Here is a 16,529-nt window from a genome sequence, read left to right on the forward strand (position 1 = left end):
GATGCTATACACTGCAAGGGAAATAGATTTCATGGAAACTGTCCAGAGGAAGGAAGGGAGAAAGGAAAGATGGAAGAAGACAAGGAAGGAAGAATGAAAAAGAGAGAAAGAGAAGAGAAGGGAAGGGAAGGGGAAGGAAAAGGAAAGGAAGACCACAATAAGCCCTAATGTGGGGAGGATCAGTATTATGAGTTGTTATAGTATCTTAAATGTCCAGTTTTCAACAACAAGAATTTGACTCTCAAAGAAATAAGAAAGTGTGACTCATCTGTAGGTAAATATAGCAAGCAAAAGAAGCCACCTTTAAGAACAGTTTATAATTTCTCTATTCTTATTATTAATCTCTATTGATGAGACATTGTCATTATACATTCCTTTACTTCTTTAGACATAGTTTCCTTTAGAGTTAAGATGGTGGAGGAGTAGAGGGACCTTATGCTTGCCTCACCTCTTGAACACAGCTAGATAAATATCAAATCATTCTGATCACCCAAGAAATTGATCTGAGGACTGGGAGAACAAACTGCATATCTAGAGGTAGAAAAATGGCCACATTGTGGCAGGTAGGAGTTGCAGAGAATTGATTTGGGGGAGAAAAAACTGCAGGTGCTGCAGAAGGGTGGGAGCCCTAATCATGGAGAGAGGAGTAAGAGAGAAAGAGTGAAAGCAGCATACAGGGGATTGCACAAGAAAAACTATTCCTCAAAATTATTGACTAGGAAAAGGAGAGGGGCTGCCTACCACAAGTTTTTGTCAAGCAGTGGAGCTCAAGTCTGAAGTTTTAGAAGTCCATGTCATTGCCACAGTCATGACTGGTGGGCTTAGTGGTGCTCCAGTGAGGAAGGAGGGCAGAGGCCTGGGAGCAGGCAGTGTGGTCTGAGGATCCCCTGGGTCCCACAGGGAGAAACAGTTCCTCTTCTTGGAATGCATTTGGGAGTGGTGGCATGGCCTCTCCAGGAACAAAAGGGCTGGCAGGCACCAATGTGCTGCCCTGTTTACTAGCATAGGAACAAAGAAACTGGCTTAGGACAGCAAATGTTGGTGCTAGCTTTTTTTTTTTTTTTTTTTAAGATTTTATTTATTTATTCATGAGAGAGACACACACATACAGAGAGAGAGAGAGAGAGAGAGGCAGAGACATAGGCAGAGGGAGATCCCAGGACCTCGGGATCATGACCTGAGCCAAAGGCAGATGCTCAACCACTGAGCCACCCAGGTGCCCTGGTGCTAGCTTTTTGCTCTGATTTACCATAAACTCCAAACCACTGCATGGTCATGCTAATGTGTAGTCATATGAATCTTTTCTGTGGCAAACCAGCACCAGCCACAGCATGACAAGACCCTCCCCCAGAGGATCAGTGAGGGGCCATGCCACAGGGGCCCCTAAAATTTGGAGTTTTGATACCCAGCTGTTCTTCTGAGATAAAACACAGGAGTACTGTGTTGCTTGGAAGGCAGATACATTGCAAACAGGCTGAAGGCAGTGATCTGATGAAAGCTGGGGACACAAGAGGGGAGATTGTTTGCTCTTCTATAAGAGCTTCCTGAAAGAGTGATAGGTGCAAACTACCCCCTCCAGGGAGAAGAGTGGGGGAGCCATGCCACTTTGCCCCTCTCCCCCCCCCCCATCAGCACTGACCAGCTTCAGTGAGCAACACAGTACTCCCCAGTGGAGGCTGGAGACGCTTACACCAAGCCCCACCCCTCTGTGCCCTGCAGGTGCATCTCCACTAGGGGAATCAGCCCAGCAGGCCTCTCCTCCAAAAGACCAGCACAAACTCCTTGCACATACCAAGTCTACTGGTGATAGAGTGCTGAAAAGCATCAGTTCTAGGGAAAATAGGATCTAGTGTCTTTTAACAAAAAGACCAAAACACACCCAGTTAAAACTTGCCACATAGTGGACAAGGTCCAAACACCCTCCACTGCAGGCAAGAAGAAACTGCAGAGGACTTACCTGAGAGAAAGAATAGCCAACATGCAACAGGCCTAAGACATATAGGACCTCTTCTTAATATAGCCATACTCTCAGGAGCAGGAATATAGCAGTCTTTCCTAACAAACACACACACACACAAAAAACAGGGATCTAGACAAAATGACAGGATGGAGGAATTCACCCCAAAAGAAAGAACAAGAAGTAATGTCCAGGGATTTAATCAAAACAGATATAAGATGCCTGAACCAGGATTTAAAACAACAATCATAAGAGTATTAGCTGGGCTTGAGAAAAGCATAGAAGACACTAGAGAATCCCTTACTGTGGAGATAAAAGAATTAAAAACTATTCAAGCCAAAGTTTTTAAAAATTCTATAACTGGGATGCAAAACCAACTGGATACAGTGACAATGAGGATTGAAGCAGAGGAATCAATCCGTGATATAGAAGATAAAATTACAGAAAATAATGAAGCTGAAGAGGGAAAGAATCGTGAATGTAGACTTAGAGAACTCAGTGACTCCTTAAAGCATAATATTTGTGTCATAGGAATCTCAGAAAAAGAAGAAAGGGAAAAGGGGGCAGAAAGTTTGTGAGTAAATTATAGCTGAAAACTTCCCTAATCTGGGGAAGTAAACAGACATCAAAATCCAGGAGGCACGGAGAACTCGCATCAAATTCAACAAAAGCTGGCCCACATATCATAGTCAAATTCACAAAATACACAAACAAGGAAAGAATCTTGGGGGCAGCAAGGTGGCGGGGGGTGGAGTTCTTAATTTACAGGGAAGACAGATTAGCTTTGTAGCAGATCTGACCACAGAAACTTGGCGCACCAGAAGAGAGTGCATGATATATATTCAACATGCTAATGAGAAAAATATGTAGCCAAAAATATTTTATCCAGCAAGCTATCATTCAGAACAGAAGGGGAGATAAAGAGTTTCCCAGACAAATAAAAGGTAAAGGAGTTTGTGACCATTAAACCAGCCCTGCAAGAAATATTAAAGGGGCCTCTTTGAGTGGAAAAGAAAGCCAAAGCAACAAAGACTAGAAAGGAACAGAGAATTTTCACCAGAAACATTAACTTTACAGAATTTAAGTAAAAATTTGATGGGAACCAAACTAAACCCCCCAAAAATGGATTTCTTTACTTCTTTGAACTAAAATATGTATATTTTTAAAATATGTACTATAAATACTTGAACTAAAATGTTTAGAATAGCTACTTTAATTCCTTTATCTGCTATGTTGGTCTATATATACTTACTGGGTTTTTTCCTATCATATTATTTAAAAGATAATTAAAAGGTGATAATTATAACAATATATAATTGTACTTGTGACATATAGATGTAACATGTAAAATGCTTATAGCACTAAAGAGAGAAGGAAATAGAACTATATAGGAATAATATTTCTGTATTTATCTGGAAATAAGCAGTTCAACAATAATAGTTGGAAACTTTGATACATCACTCTCAATAAGGAAGAAAGTAAATAGAACATCAACAAAGAAATAGAAAACTCCAACAAAACAAAAATCAAACTAAGGTTAACAGGTATCTATAAAGCACTCTACCAAACAACAGTAGAATACATAGTTTTCTCAATTGTACATGAATTATCCTCTAGGATATACCATATGTTAGGCCATAAAACAAGTCTTAACACATTTAAAAGGATTCAAATCACACAGAGTATATTCTCCCACCAGAATGCAATTGTTAGGAATCAATAAAAGAAGAAAATTTGGGAAATTCACAGGTATATGGAAATTGAACAACACACTCCCCAATACCAGTGCATCAAAGAAGAAGAGAATACTCTGAGGTTAAGGAAAATGAAAACACAATGTACCAAAATTTATAAGATGCCAGTTCAATCAGTAGTTACATGGAAATAATAGCTGTAAATGTCTATATATTTTTTTAAAAGATCTTAAATCACTAACCTAATCTTTCACTTATGACACTGGAAAAAGAGAAGCAAACTAAACCTAAAGTAAGAGGAAAGAAAGAAATTACAAAGCTTAGTACAGGAATTAATAAAAACAAAATGGGAAAACAATAGAGAACATAAAAAAAAAAAACCCAAAAGGTTGGTCTTTCACAATATCAACAAAATCGGTAAAACTTTAGCTAGTCAGAGAGAGAGAGAGAAGTCAAATTACTAAAAACAGGAATGAAAAGGGGGATGCTACTACCAATCTTACAAAAAATTAAAGATTCTGAAGGAATATTATGAGAAACTAAATGCCAAAAATTATATAACTTGGGTTAAGTCAATAAATTCCCAGAAAGAAAATAGTGAAACTAACAAGGAAAAATAGAAAATATATCTTTAATGAGTAAAGAGATTGAGTTAGTGATTTTAAAATTCTCATACAGATAAGTTGAGGCCCAGGTGGCTTTAGTTGTAAATATTTCCAATGTTTAAAGATAAATTGATACACATTTTCACAAGCTCTTTCAAAAATGAAAGAGAATGTTCCCCAATGAAGCCAGTATTACCCTGATGCCCAAACCAAAGATAGCATAAGAAAACTGTGAATCAATATCCTTATGTATTTAGATGAAAAATCCTCAAGGAAATATTAGAAAACTGAATCTAACAATATAAAATGAATTTTTACCATGATCAAGTGGATGTATCCCCAGAATGCAAGGTTGTTCTAATGCCTGAAATCCAATTATGAAATATATCGTATCATTAGAATAAGGAATAAAAACCAATGATCACCTCAATAGATGCAGAAAAAGCATTTGACAAAATCCAGCACCATTTTGTGATAAAAACAATATAAACTAGGAATAGACGGGAACTTTACTGGGACTCCTGGGTGGCTCAGTGGTTGAGCGTTTACCTTCGGCTCAGGGAGTGATCCCAGGTCCAGGGATTGAGTACCACATCAGGCATTCTGTAGGGAGCCTGCTCTCCCTCTGCCTCTCTCTGTGTGTCTCTCATGGATAAATAAATAAAATCTTAAAAAAAAAAAAAGATGGGAACTTTACCATCTATGAAAATCCCTGAGTTAACATCATACTTAATGTTGGAATACTGATTGAATGTTTTCCCCTTTCTTATCAGTAACAAGATAAAAATGCTCTCTTCGTCTCTTCTGTTCAACATTTTTACTAGAGGTTCTCGCCTGAGCAATTTAAAGTAAAAAAGAAATAAAAGACATTCAGATCGATAAAGAAGAAAAACTATCTTTATTCATAGATGACATTATCTAGGATATGGAAAATCCTAAGGGATATGCTAAAAAAAAACCTAAATTAATACATAAGTTCATTAAAGTTACAGCACAAGATCAATATACAATAATCAGTTATATCTCTATGTATTAGCAATGAACAATCCAAAAATGAAAATAAAACAATTCCATCAAATGGGATTGCATCCAAAGGGATTGCACCAAGAGGAGATAAAATACTTAGGTATAAATTTAACAAAAGAAGTGTGCACTGGGTGTTATACTATATGTTGGCAAATTGAATTTAAATAAAATAAATAAAAAATATTCATTGTTTCTAATGCTTCAGTAATATTCCATTGTATATATATATATACCACATCTTCTTTATCCATTCATCTTTCAGTGGACACCAAAGCTCCTTCCACAGATTGGCCACTGTGGACATTGCTGCTATAAACATTGGGGTGCAGGTGTCTTGGTCTTTCAAGCATCTGTATCTTTGGGGTAACTCCCCAGCAGTGCAATTGCTGGGTCATAGGGTAGCTCTAATTTTTATTTATTTTTATTTTTATTTTTTGTATATTTTTTTTATTGGAGTTCAAATTTGCCAACATAGAGTATAACACCCAGTGCTCATCCTATCAAGTGCCCCCCTCAGTGCCCGTCACCAAGTCACCCCATCCCCCCACCCACCTCTCCTTCCACTACCCCTTGTTCATTTCCCAGAGTTAGGAGTCTCTCATGTTCTGTCAGCCTTTCTGATATTTCCTACTCATTTTCTCTCCTTTCCCCTATATGGATATAATAATAATAATAATAATAATAATAATAATAATAATAATAAAATAATAATAATAAATATGAAATAAGGAAAAATTAAATAAATAAAAAAGAAGTGCAAAACTTGTGCTTTACAAAACTAGAAAACATTGTTAAATTTTTTTTAAAGACCTAAGTAAATAGAAAGACATCCTGTATTCATGGATTAGAAGACTGAACATTGTTAAAGGGCAACACAACCCCAAATTGATCTATAGATCCAATATAATGCCTATCAGAAGAAGTTGGTTTCTTTGTAGAAATTGCCAAGATGATGTAAAATTAATATGCAAGCTCAAGTGACCCAGAGTAGCCAAAACAATCTTGAAAAAGAACAAAATCAGAACTAACAACACTTCCCAATTTCAAAACTGGCTATAGAAGTACAGTAATCCATATAGTGTAATATCAGCATGAAAAAAAGACATACAAGCCAGTGGAACATAATTGAGAATCCAGAAATAAACTCTTAAATTTGTAGTCAAATGGTTTTCAAAAAATCGATGCCAATACAATACATCTACATGGAAAAGAATGAAGTTGGATTCTTATCACATACCATATGCAGTAATTAAAGTGGGTTATAGGCCTGTATATAAGAGCTAAAATTACAAAACTCTTAATGAGAAAACATAGAAGTAAATATTTGTGACCTTGGGTTAGATAATGCTTTCTTTCTTTTTTTTTAAGATTTTATTTATTTATTCATGAGAGAGAGAGAGGCAGAGACACAGGCAGAGGGAGAAGCAGGCTCCATGCAGGGAGCCTGACGTGGGACTCGATCCTGGGTCTCCAGGATCATGCCCTGGGCTGAAGGCAGCGCTAAACCACTGAGCCACCCAGGCTGCCCAGGTAATGCTTTTTTAGATCTACATCAAAAGCATAAGCCACAGAAGAAAAAAGAGATTAAGAAGATTTCCTCAATTTTTCCAACACCGTTTGTTGAAGAGACTTTTTTCCATTGAGTAGTCTTTCCTGCTTTGTCAAAGATTAGTTAACCATGTAGTTGTGGATCCATTTCTGGGTTTCCTATCCTTTTCCATTGATCTATGGGTCTTTGTGCCAGTACCATTCTATCTTGATGACTACAGCTTTGTAATATAGCTTAAAGTCTAGAACTGTGATGGCTCTAGATTTACTTTTCTTTTTCAAGATTGCTTTGCTCTTCGGGATATTTTGTGGTTTCATGCAAATTTTAGGATTGTTAGCTCTAGCTCTGTGAAAAATGCTGGTGGTATTTTGATAGAGATTGCATGAAATGTGTAGATTGTTTTGGATAGTTAGACATTTTAACAAAATTTGCTCTTCCAATCCATGAGCATGGGATATTCTTCTATTTCTTTGTGTCGTCTTCAATTTCTTTCATAAGTTTTCTATAGTTTTCAGAGCACAGATCTTTTACTTTTGGTTAGGTTTATTCCTAGGTATCTTATGGCTTTGGGTGCAGTGATAAATGGGATCGCTTCCTTGATTTCTCTTCCTGCTGTTTTGTTGTTGATGTATAGAAATGCAACAGATTTTTATATCCTATGACTTTAGTGAATTCCTGTATTAGTTCTAGCAATTTTTTGGTGGAGTCTTTGGGTTTTCTATATAGATATCATGTCTTCTGCAAAGAACAAAAGTTTGACTTCCTCTTTGCTGATTTGGATGCCTTTTATTTCTTTGTTGTCTGATTGCTGAGGCAAGGATTTCCAGTACTATGTTGAACAACAGTGGTGAGCGTGGACATCCCTGTCGTGTTCCTGACCTTAGGGGGAAAGCTCTGTTTTTCCCCATGGAGGATGATATTAGCTGTGGGTCTTTCATATATGGCCTTTATGATGTTGAGGTATGTTTCCTCTATCCCTGCTTTGTGGAGGGTGTTTATCAAGAAAGGATGTTGTGTTTTGTCAAATACTTTTTCTGCATCATTATTTCTCAGCCATAAAAGAGAACAAAATCTTGCCATTTGTAATGATGTGGATGGAGCTAGAGTGTATTATGCTAAGCTAAATATAAGTCAATTTGAGAAGGACAAATATGATATGATTTTACTCCTATGTGGAATTTAAGAAACAAAACAGATGAACAAGGGAAAAGAAAAAGAAGAGAGGGAGAACCATAGAAGAGACTCTTAACTACAGAGAACAAACTAAGGGTTGCTGGAGAGCAGGTGGACAGGAGATGGTATAAATGAGTGATGGGTATTAAGGAGGGCATTTGTGATGAGTACTGGGTGTTGTATGTAAGTGATATATCACTAAATTCTACTCTTGAAACTAATATTCACTATGTGTTAACTAACTGGAATTTAAATAAAAAGAAACAAAAAAAAAAAACCCAGTTGAATTGTACCTTTAAGTGGGTGAGTTGTGTGGTATGTAATTCATAATCCAATAAAGCTATTGCCAAAAAAAGTGATGCTCCATTTTGTATTCCTGCTGGCAGAGTGTATGAAATTACTTTGCTTATTTTAATGTTAATATGCCCTAAGAAATTTGCCAATCTGATAAACTATAACCATGGTTCAGGTGAAAGAGATTTTGCTTCCATGTGGCCATTTAGCAATGCCTAGAGACTTGTTTTTTTAAAGATTATATATTTATTTATTTGAGAGAGAGAGAGCATGCACAAGTGGGGGGAGGGGCAGAAGAGAGAGAGAGAGAGAGAGAGAAGCTGACTCCCTGCTGAGCACAGAGCATGACACAGGGCTCTGATCCCAGAACCCTAAAATGGTGACCTGAGATGAAATCAGACACTTAACTGACTGAGCCACCAAGGCACCCTGGAGACATTTTTGATTGTCCCAAATGGGGTAGGAGGATGCTATTGATCTCTAATGAGTAGAGCATATATCCTATAATGCATAAGACACGTTCCTCGACCAAATAATTATCCAACCCAAAAGGTCAGTAGTGTCAAGATAAAGAAATCCTGGAATAAAAGAACATCTTGGTTCATTTGTATTCATTTAAGTATTAGTAGGGGTAATTTTTTTCCCTGTATGTTTACTAATGAGTTGTATTTTGTAAATCTTCTGTTTGTACCATTAGTTCATATTTCTCATCAATTCATATGGGTTCCTTTTGATAGTAAGATTTAACCATTGTATTTATTGAGTTTCTTTAAAAATTTATTTTTTGGGCAGCATGGGTGGCTGAGCAGTTTAGCACCGTCTTTGGCCCAAGGTTGTGATCCTGAAGACCCGGGATCGATGTTGGGCTCCCTGCATAAAGCCTGCTTCTCCCTCTGCCTTTGTCTCTGCCATTCTCTCTCTGTGTGTCTCTCATGAATAAATAAATAAAATCTTTAAGAATAAATAAATAATTTTTAAAAACTTGAGTATAGTTTACCCACAATGTTGCATTAGTTTCAAGTGTACAATGTATTGATTCAACAAGGTTCTACATGAGGCTGTGCTCACCACAAGTGTAATTACTACTTGTCATCATGCAAACTGAGTTTATATTCTTTCAGTTGTTTCCTTGTAAATTTAGGTTTACATTGACTATTGATAAGTTTATTTGGTTATATATCATTTTTAACTGTATCTAGTCTAGACAGTTCTTCCCCTATGTGCTCACTCCTACCCCAGTAATTTCATTTTTATTAAATTCTCTTTTCTTAGAATTTTATTTTTTTCATGTCTAACTTTTTAAATACATGTAGAACTTATTATAATGTGTAATTATGATATAAAGAATACTTTTTTTTCCTAAATAGCAATATCCTCCTTTTGAAAAAACATTTGGCTTAGAGAGCGTTTTTGAGGCTAAGATAACTTTCAAAAAATTAAGCTTACCACAGGTTTATGCAAGAGAGGGAATATGATTTTATTCCTTATCTTCCTTAACTATGAAGTACAATAATATTCTATAAGGTAGTTAGGTGTTTGTAACTCACCTAACTCAGGACAAAGCAGAAGTCATGTCAGTCTTGCAGAAATATATAAAGAAATATTAATGATAGAAATGGAAGTTGTTTACAGTTTGGAATTATTAATAAGTCTTAAATTAATGAATTTTTGATATGATTAGAGAGTTGGAGAAAGTGATACTGTGTGTATATGTGTGTTTGGTAAGAAGGACATAATTTCTAATTAAGAAATTAAAAGAGGTTGTTGGTTTATAACATAATACAGAAATTCATGAGTCTCTGATAATAGATCAGTTCAATGAATGGGAATAAATATAGATATCTTCCTATTATCGTACAGATGGAGAATGAGTTAGATTCTGCTCGCTCTGAAATAGAACTCCTCAGGAGTCAGATGACAAATGAGAGAATCTCCATGCAGAATCTAGAAGCTTTGCTGGTGGCCAATCGAGACAAAGAATATCAGTCTCAGATAGCGCTTCAAGAAAAAGAATCTGAAATTCAGCTTCTTAAAGAACACCTTTGTTTGGCAGAAAATAAAATGTGAGTTGATTAGCAATATAATAGCATAAAGTCATATTTTTAAAATTGTTGATAGGTTAGTAGAATTTTATAGGTTAGTAGAATTTTAAAGCTGGAATTTAGACAATTTAGTGCCCATCTTTTGCCATTCATTAAACTGAGGACCAGAAATATTGGGATTTGCCCAAGATATAATACTCATTTCTATTAATGTTTATCTAAATTTACCTAAACTTAAATTTAACCATCAACAAAGATGATAGTTAAATTTAAGTTAACCAAAAAAAAATTTTTTTTAAGTTAACCATCTTTGTTGATGGTTAAATTTAACCATCAGAGCTTTGGATATAATAAAATATCTGACCTAAAATACTACCTTTTAGAAATATTACAGCAAGTTTTTGGAAAAAAATTAAGCACTTCCGAAACCAGAGTAATTTTTCTGTTTATGGACCCACCTGGTATTGCTGCCTACTTTAGACTTGTCTCAGAGTATTTCCTTATATACCTTTAAGTATATATTGGGTACCTGGAAGAACTCCCATAGAATACTAAAGACCCTTAGGACACTGATTTTGGTTTTGTTTTTTTAAGTATCCCTAGCACCATTATCATCTTACTATAAGACCATTGGCTAGAAGGTTGGGCAGAAATGCCTGCCTGAATAGTGAATGTTTTATTATTAAATTTGGTGACCTCTCACAAAAACTGATGGGGACTATTAGCCTCTTTGTTATGTGTCCCATCTATAACACCAGCTTCAACTCTGCCCTCCCATCTGATCATGGGACCTGGGGAAGGATAGGAATCATGGTCTCAGGAATTAGTCATTCCTGGGAGCACCTGACTGAGCAAAGGCTACAAAGCCAAGGCCAGTTTCCTTGAGAAACTGTTTTCAGGTTATGGCAGCTGTGAGTCATTCTTTTTAGTCACTGTAGCTGGGATTTTGTAATATTTTCAACTGGTTTTGCAGGATCACTTGTTCAAGCTGTTAGGTGGAAATCTACCCTAATGAGATATGCCCAACCTCCCCGCCCCCCACCTTTAGGGGTACATTGTGTTTTAGACTGGTTGGTAAGTACAATCATTTAGAACTGGTAAGCATAATAAACTTTTGTGTTCTTAATCTCTATAAAGTTTAGATTTCAGCAGTCAACAGGACTGTCCTGAAGGCAAGCAAAGAGGATAGAATGTTCTGTGCAAGCAGCATTCATTGCTTTCATCATCCTCCTTATGATAATGTGCCTTATCACAGGGTTTCTGAGGCATTGTTTGTCCCTAAGGAGGATCCTGTTAAATTGAAGACATATTACATTTTTAACAGTTTGTACATCAAATTTCATTATAAATCGCATGAATCAAATTTCATTATAAGTATATACAGAACACTTGGTTTGGGACGCCTGGGTGACTCAGTGATTAGTGTTTGCCTTCAGCCCAGCGCATGATCCTGGAGTCCCGGGATCGAGTCCCGTGTCAGGCTCCCTGCTTCTCCTTCTGTCTGCCTATGTCTCTACCTCTCTCTCTGTGTGTCTCTCATGAATAAAACAAAACAAAACAAAAAAACCACACACTTGGTTGATTTCATAAATATATATAATAGGACTAATCATAATGTTGATTATTTGGTTATAATACTACTTTGCATATAATACCTTAGAGTACTTTAAAAATAGATAATATAGATAGATAATAGGTAATATTATCCCATCTAAACATAGGGAAACAGATAAGGTTTAACTAATTGAATGGGACTGGGACAGCTTAGTCTTTTCAAGCAGACTACTTTCAAAATTGGCATATTTTAGATGTACTAATACAACCATAAAAATCACAGTTTGGCTTTGTTCCAGCTGAGGAACCATGGCCAACATGGTTTAATGTACTCTAGAAGTCCTAGCCATATTTTAAATTTAATCAACTGTCACACTTTTTTATACAGGGCCATCCAGAGTAGAGACGTGGCCCAGTTCAGAAATGTTGTAACACAATTGGAAGCCGATTTAGACATTACCAAACGACAACTAGGGACGGAACGCTTTGAAAGGTAAGTTTGTCTTTATGCAATGTTTGGAAATCTGGAAGGCATTGTTTTTTAGATAACAACAACAGATTCTGGTAATTTCATGATGCTTAGCTTTTAAAGTATGAACCGAACTACAGTTTTATGACAGTATTAATAATATCACTGGATATAAAGTTTAAAAGCCTCACTATTTTGCTTCAGAGAGAGGGCTGTACAAGAACTTCGCCGCCAGAATTACTCAAGTACTGCTTATCATATGAGTTCTACAATAAAGCCAAATACAAAATGTCATTCACCAGAACGTACTCACCATCGATCTCCTGACCGAGGCCTAGATCGATCATTAGAAGAGTAAGTAGTTCAAAGATCCATTCTCTGGGGACCATATAGCAATGTACAGTGAATATTTGAGGGAGTAAGTTCAAATTAATTTATCATTAATAGTGCTATTTAAACACAATCACATGGTAACGTATGTAGACATAAAATATTTTAATCATTGGTTTTATATAAATTTTCTAAAATGAAAGATCTTTATTCTAATATTTACATAAATTATATTTTTAAAATCTGACTTTATTCTAAAACTTAAATTTTCCATATGCTTTCATTAGTAAAATATTGATTAATTATTATAGTACCATAATATGCTTTAGGGACATAGTTTATTTTTCAGAGGAAAATATTTTAGATGTAGTCCTATATGTCACAAATTTTGTAAAAGCATTTATATTTGGAAATAAATTCAAACTTAAAAGAAGTTATAAAAATAAACTAATGCAGAAAACGACTGTATACCTTTTACCCATACTCAATGTTGTTAAAGTTTTACCCCATTTGTTTTCTCTGTGTTAGAGACAACTGCTGTCTTATGTAGTCACATTTTTGCATATGTTCCCTCTCTCTCCTTGCACACAGGTGCATGCACACACACGCATATACACATTTTTAAAACATAACCAGTATCTCCAGTTCCTAACTATCCTCCCAGATTTGCTCCTTCCCTTTTTCCATTTTGTATTTGTGTGTTCTTTCTTCTACAGTGAGAACCCTGGTTCAACATCAACATGTTTATCAACAGTATGCACATAGTTACCCAGAATACATTTAAAATAGCTTCAAAATTTCTCCACCTATGTCACTACATTAAACAGACCACTTAAAAGTTCATGATCCATTTGTAATTCCTGTGCACTACTTTGCCCAAATCTTGAGGGTATATAGTCAAATACTAAGTTTATAAATTACTTGGATTAATTTCTTTTTTCCCCTTTTGCTGTGATTATGATATGCATTTAAAATAACATTAGATTCCTTTACTTCAATTTGCTTCCATTTTTATTTTCCCCTTCCTAGTTTTTTCCTTGATTTAGTTGTATTTTTGAATATGTAGATTCATATACTTTTAAAGTCAAAACTCTGCAAAAAGTAATAGACAATTGTTATTTTCTCCTGAATGCCTTCCATCTCATGTCCCCCATATTCCTTTACATTACAAAGGCTCCATATTTTTTATTTTTTAGGACTATTCTGATGGCTGGTAAACTGGCTCTTCAAAGAAGGGGAGGGAAAAGCCCTTATTTGTAGCATTTATCAATTTCATTGGTGTAAACTGTCCACTGTGGCCAGTTTCCTGGCCAGTTAGTTTACTTGTTTCTTTCTTCTTTATTGAAGTGTAGTTGACATACATTGTTATCCTAGTCTCAGGTATGTAATACAGCGATTACACGATTCTATACATTCTATACATACATTGCAGAGTTTCAAAGTACCATGCTGGTTTAACCACCAGGTCACAAAATTCCTGAAATTTACAATCAGCTGTGAGCCAGTTCCAGCATACCAATAGGTTAGTGCCTATAAGAGCTCTTACTTTTAAGTATTTGCTTATTTTCATGTGAGTTTATTTTCCACATAAAATTTAGGGTCAGCTTGTCTAGCTCCATCTTAAAAAGCCTGTTGGAATTTTTATTAGCATCACATTCAATTTATAAATTAACTTGGGGATAACTGACATCTTAGTAATGTTGAGCTGTCCTAACCCAAAAAAGAGAGATGTTTTTCCATTTTTTCAGTCACTTTGTGTCATTCAAGAATGAGTTGTAGTTTTCTTTTTATCAGTTTTTGAACATTCTTAAGTTTATTCCTAAATATTTTATCTTTAGGTTATTCTCCCCATTTTATCTTCAAAAAATACTCTTTTTGCATGTTAATTTATCATCATGTTATCTTGCTAGAATTTTTTTAAAAGATTTTATTTATTTATTCATGAGAGACAGAGAGAGAGAGAGAGAGAGAGGCAGAGACATAGGCAGAGGGAGAAGCAGGCTCCATGCAGGGAGCCCAATGTGGGACTCCATCCCGGTCTCCAGGACCACGCCCTGGACTGAAGGTGGCGCTAAACCGCTGAGCCACCAGGGCTGCCCTTGCTAAAATTTTTTTATTCTTTCATTAAGTTTTGGCATAGATTCTTTAGGGGAGTCCAGATATATTATCATGTCACCTGCAAAAAACAGATCATTTTATTTCTTCTCCATTTTTTATCTCTCGAATTGCATTGTCTAGTTAATTGCAATAGCTGATATCTTCAGAATAATGATAAATAGTAGTGGAGAAAATAGGCATCCTTGTTTTGATTCTGACCTTAAGTGGAATGCCTCTAGGGTTTGTCAAATAAAAGTAAGATGCTGGCTTTAGGACTGAGATATAAATGTTTTATTATATCTATCCATTTTTATACTATCAAGATTTATTAGGAATGAGTGTTTAATTTTTTCAAGGGCTTTTTCAGCATCTATAGAGATAAGGTTTTTCCCTTTAGAACTATTAATATAAAAAAGAACTATTAATATGTGAACTATATGAAAAGGTTTTCAGATATTGAACCATCTTTGAATTTATGGTATAAACCTTACTTGGTCTTAGTGTATTCTATTCTTAATGTTCACTTATATTTTATTTTAGATTTGTGTATCAATATTCACAAGTGATATTGGCCTATAATTTTTTTCTTTGTACTCTCTTAGCAAGTTTAGATATCAATGTTATATATGCTGCAAAAAAGGAATTTGAGAGTTTTTAATTTACTATGCTTTGAAACAATTTATGTAGTTTGTGATTATCTAATCTCTAAGGGTTTGGTTGGGTTCACCTGTGAAACCACACAGCCTTGGTTCTTCTTTTTTGTGAGGTATACTTCCTTGTTAAATTTTTCTGGTTTTTTAAAAATTGTTTTAGGCTTTCTATCTCTGTCTAAAAATTATTTCTTTTAGAGTTTTTTTTTTAAAGATTTTATTTATTTATTTGAGAGAGAGAGAAAGCATGTACTAGCAGGGGAGAGGAAGAGGGAGAAGCAGACTCCCTGTTGAGCAGGGAGCCCAGTGTGGGGCTCTATCCCAGGACCCTGGAATCTTGACCTGAGCCAAAGGCAGACACTTAACCAACTGAGCCACAAAACACTTAACTGCCTCTTTCTAAGTTTTTAAATTTCTTTGCACAGAAGTAACCAATGCTGTATCTTATGAATTTTAAAATTTCCTCTGCATCAATAGTCATATCCCATAGTCATTTTTAAATTGTGTATATGTGCTTTCCTCTTCTGTTTCTTGGTTACCTTAGCTAGTGAATTGTTTACTTTGTTCATTGCTACGAAGAACAAGCATTTTGACTTATTGATTTATTTTTCTTTATCTTATTAATTTCTGGTTTTGTTTATATTATTTCCTTCCTATGCTTTATTTACTTTGTTATTTTTCCCCTTAGTATATTAAGTTAGGAATTTAACTCATTTATTGCCATTCTTTAATTTTTATTGATGTAAGTATTTATTTCTATGAATTTTCCAGTGATCATTGCTTTAAAATATATCCCACAGATTCTGATATGTAGTGTTTTCATTATGATGATTTTTTAGAAATTCTGTAATTTCTATTTATGTTTTCACTTTTACCTAAGAGTTATTTGATAGAAAAGTCTTATAATTTTCAGTAAGAAGAACTTTTTGTGTTTCCATTTCATTTTTAAATTTATAGTGTTATTGCATTGTGTTTAGAGAGTATTGTTTATAATATTTTTTTGTGGAAAATACCTATGTTTTCTTTGTACTTCAACACATGTTCAGTTTTTGTGGATAGTTTATGTGCATCAGAGAAGATATATTCTCT

The 16,529-nt window shown here is 35.1% G+C and overlaps 1 protein-coding gene across 8 annotated transcripts in view; it reads left to right on the forward strand.

Annotated features, from left to right (window-relative positions):
• Positions 1-16,529, forward strand: part of TSGA10 (testis specific 10) — a 179,647-nt gene that overhangs the window by 110,270 nt on the left and 52,848 nt on the right. For all 8 annotated transcript variants that reach the window (XR_012003276.1, XR_012003275.1, XM_072768002.1 and 5 more), the window contains 3 exons: positions 10,159-10,361; positions 12,283-12,387; positions 12,568-12,717. Coding sequence is in view for 6 of the 8 variants with exons in the window: in XM_072768002.1 (XP_072624103.1) it covers positions 10,159-10,361; positions 12,283-12,387; positions 12,568-12,717 (458 nt within the window). In the remaining 2 variants the exon portion in view is untranslated. The remainder of the gene's footprint in view (positions 1-10,158; positions 10,362-12,282; positions 12,388-12,567; positions 12,718-16,529) is intronic.

This window comes from Canis lupus, chromosome 11, assembly GCF_048164855.1.
Source record: "Canis lupus baileyi chromosome 11, mCanLup2.hap1, whole genome shotgun sequence".
Taxonomy (NCBI): domain Eukaryota; kingdom Metazoa; phylum Chordata; class Mammalia; order Carnivora; family Canidae; genus Canis; species Canis lupus.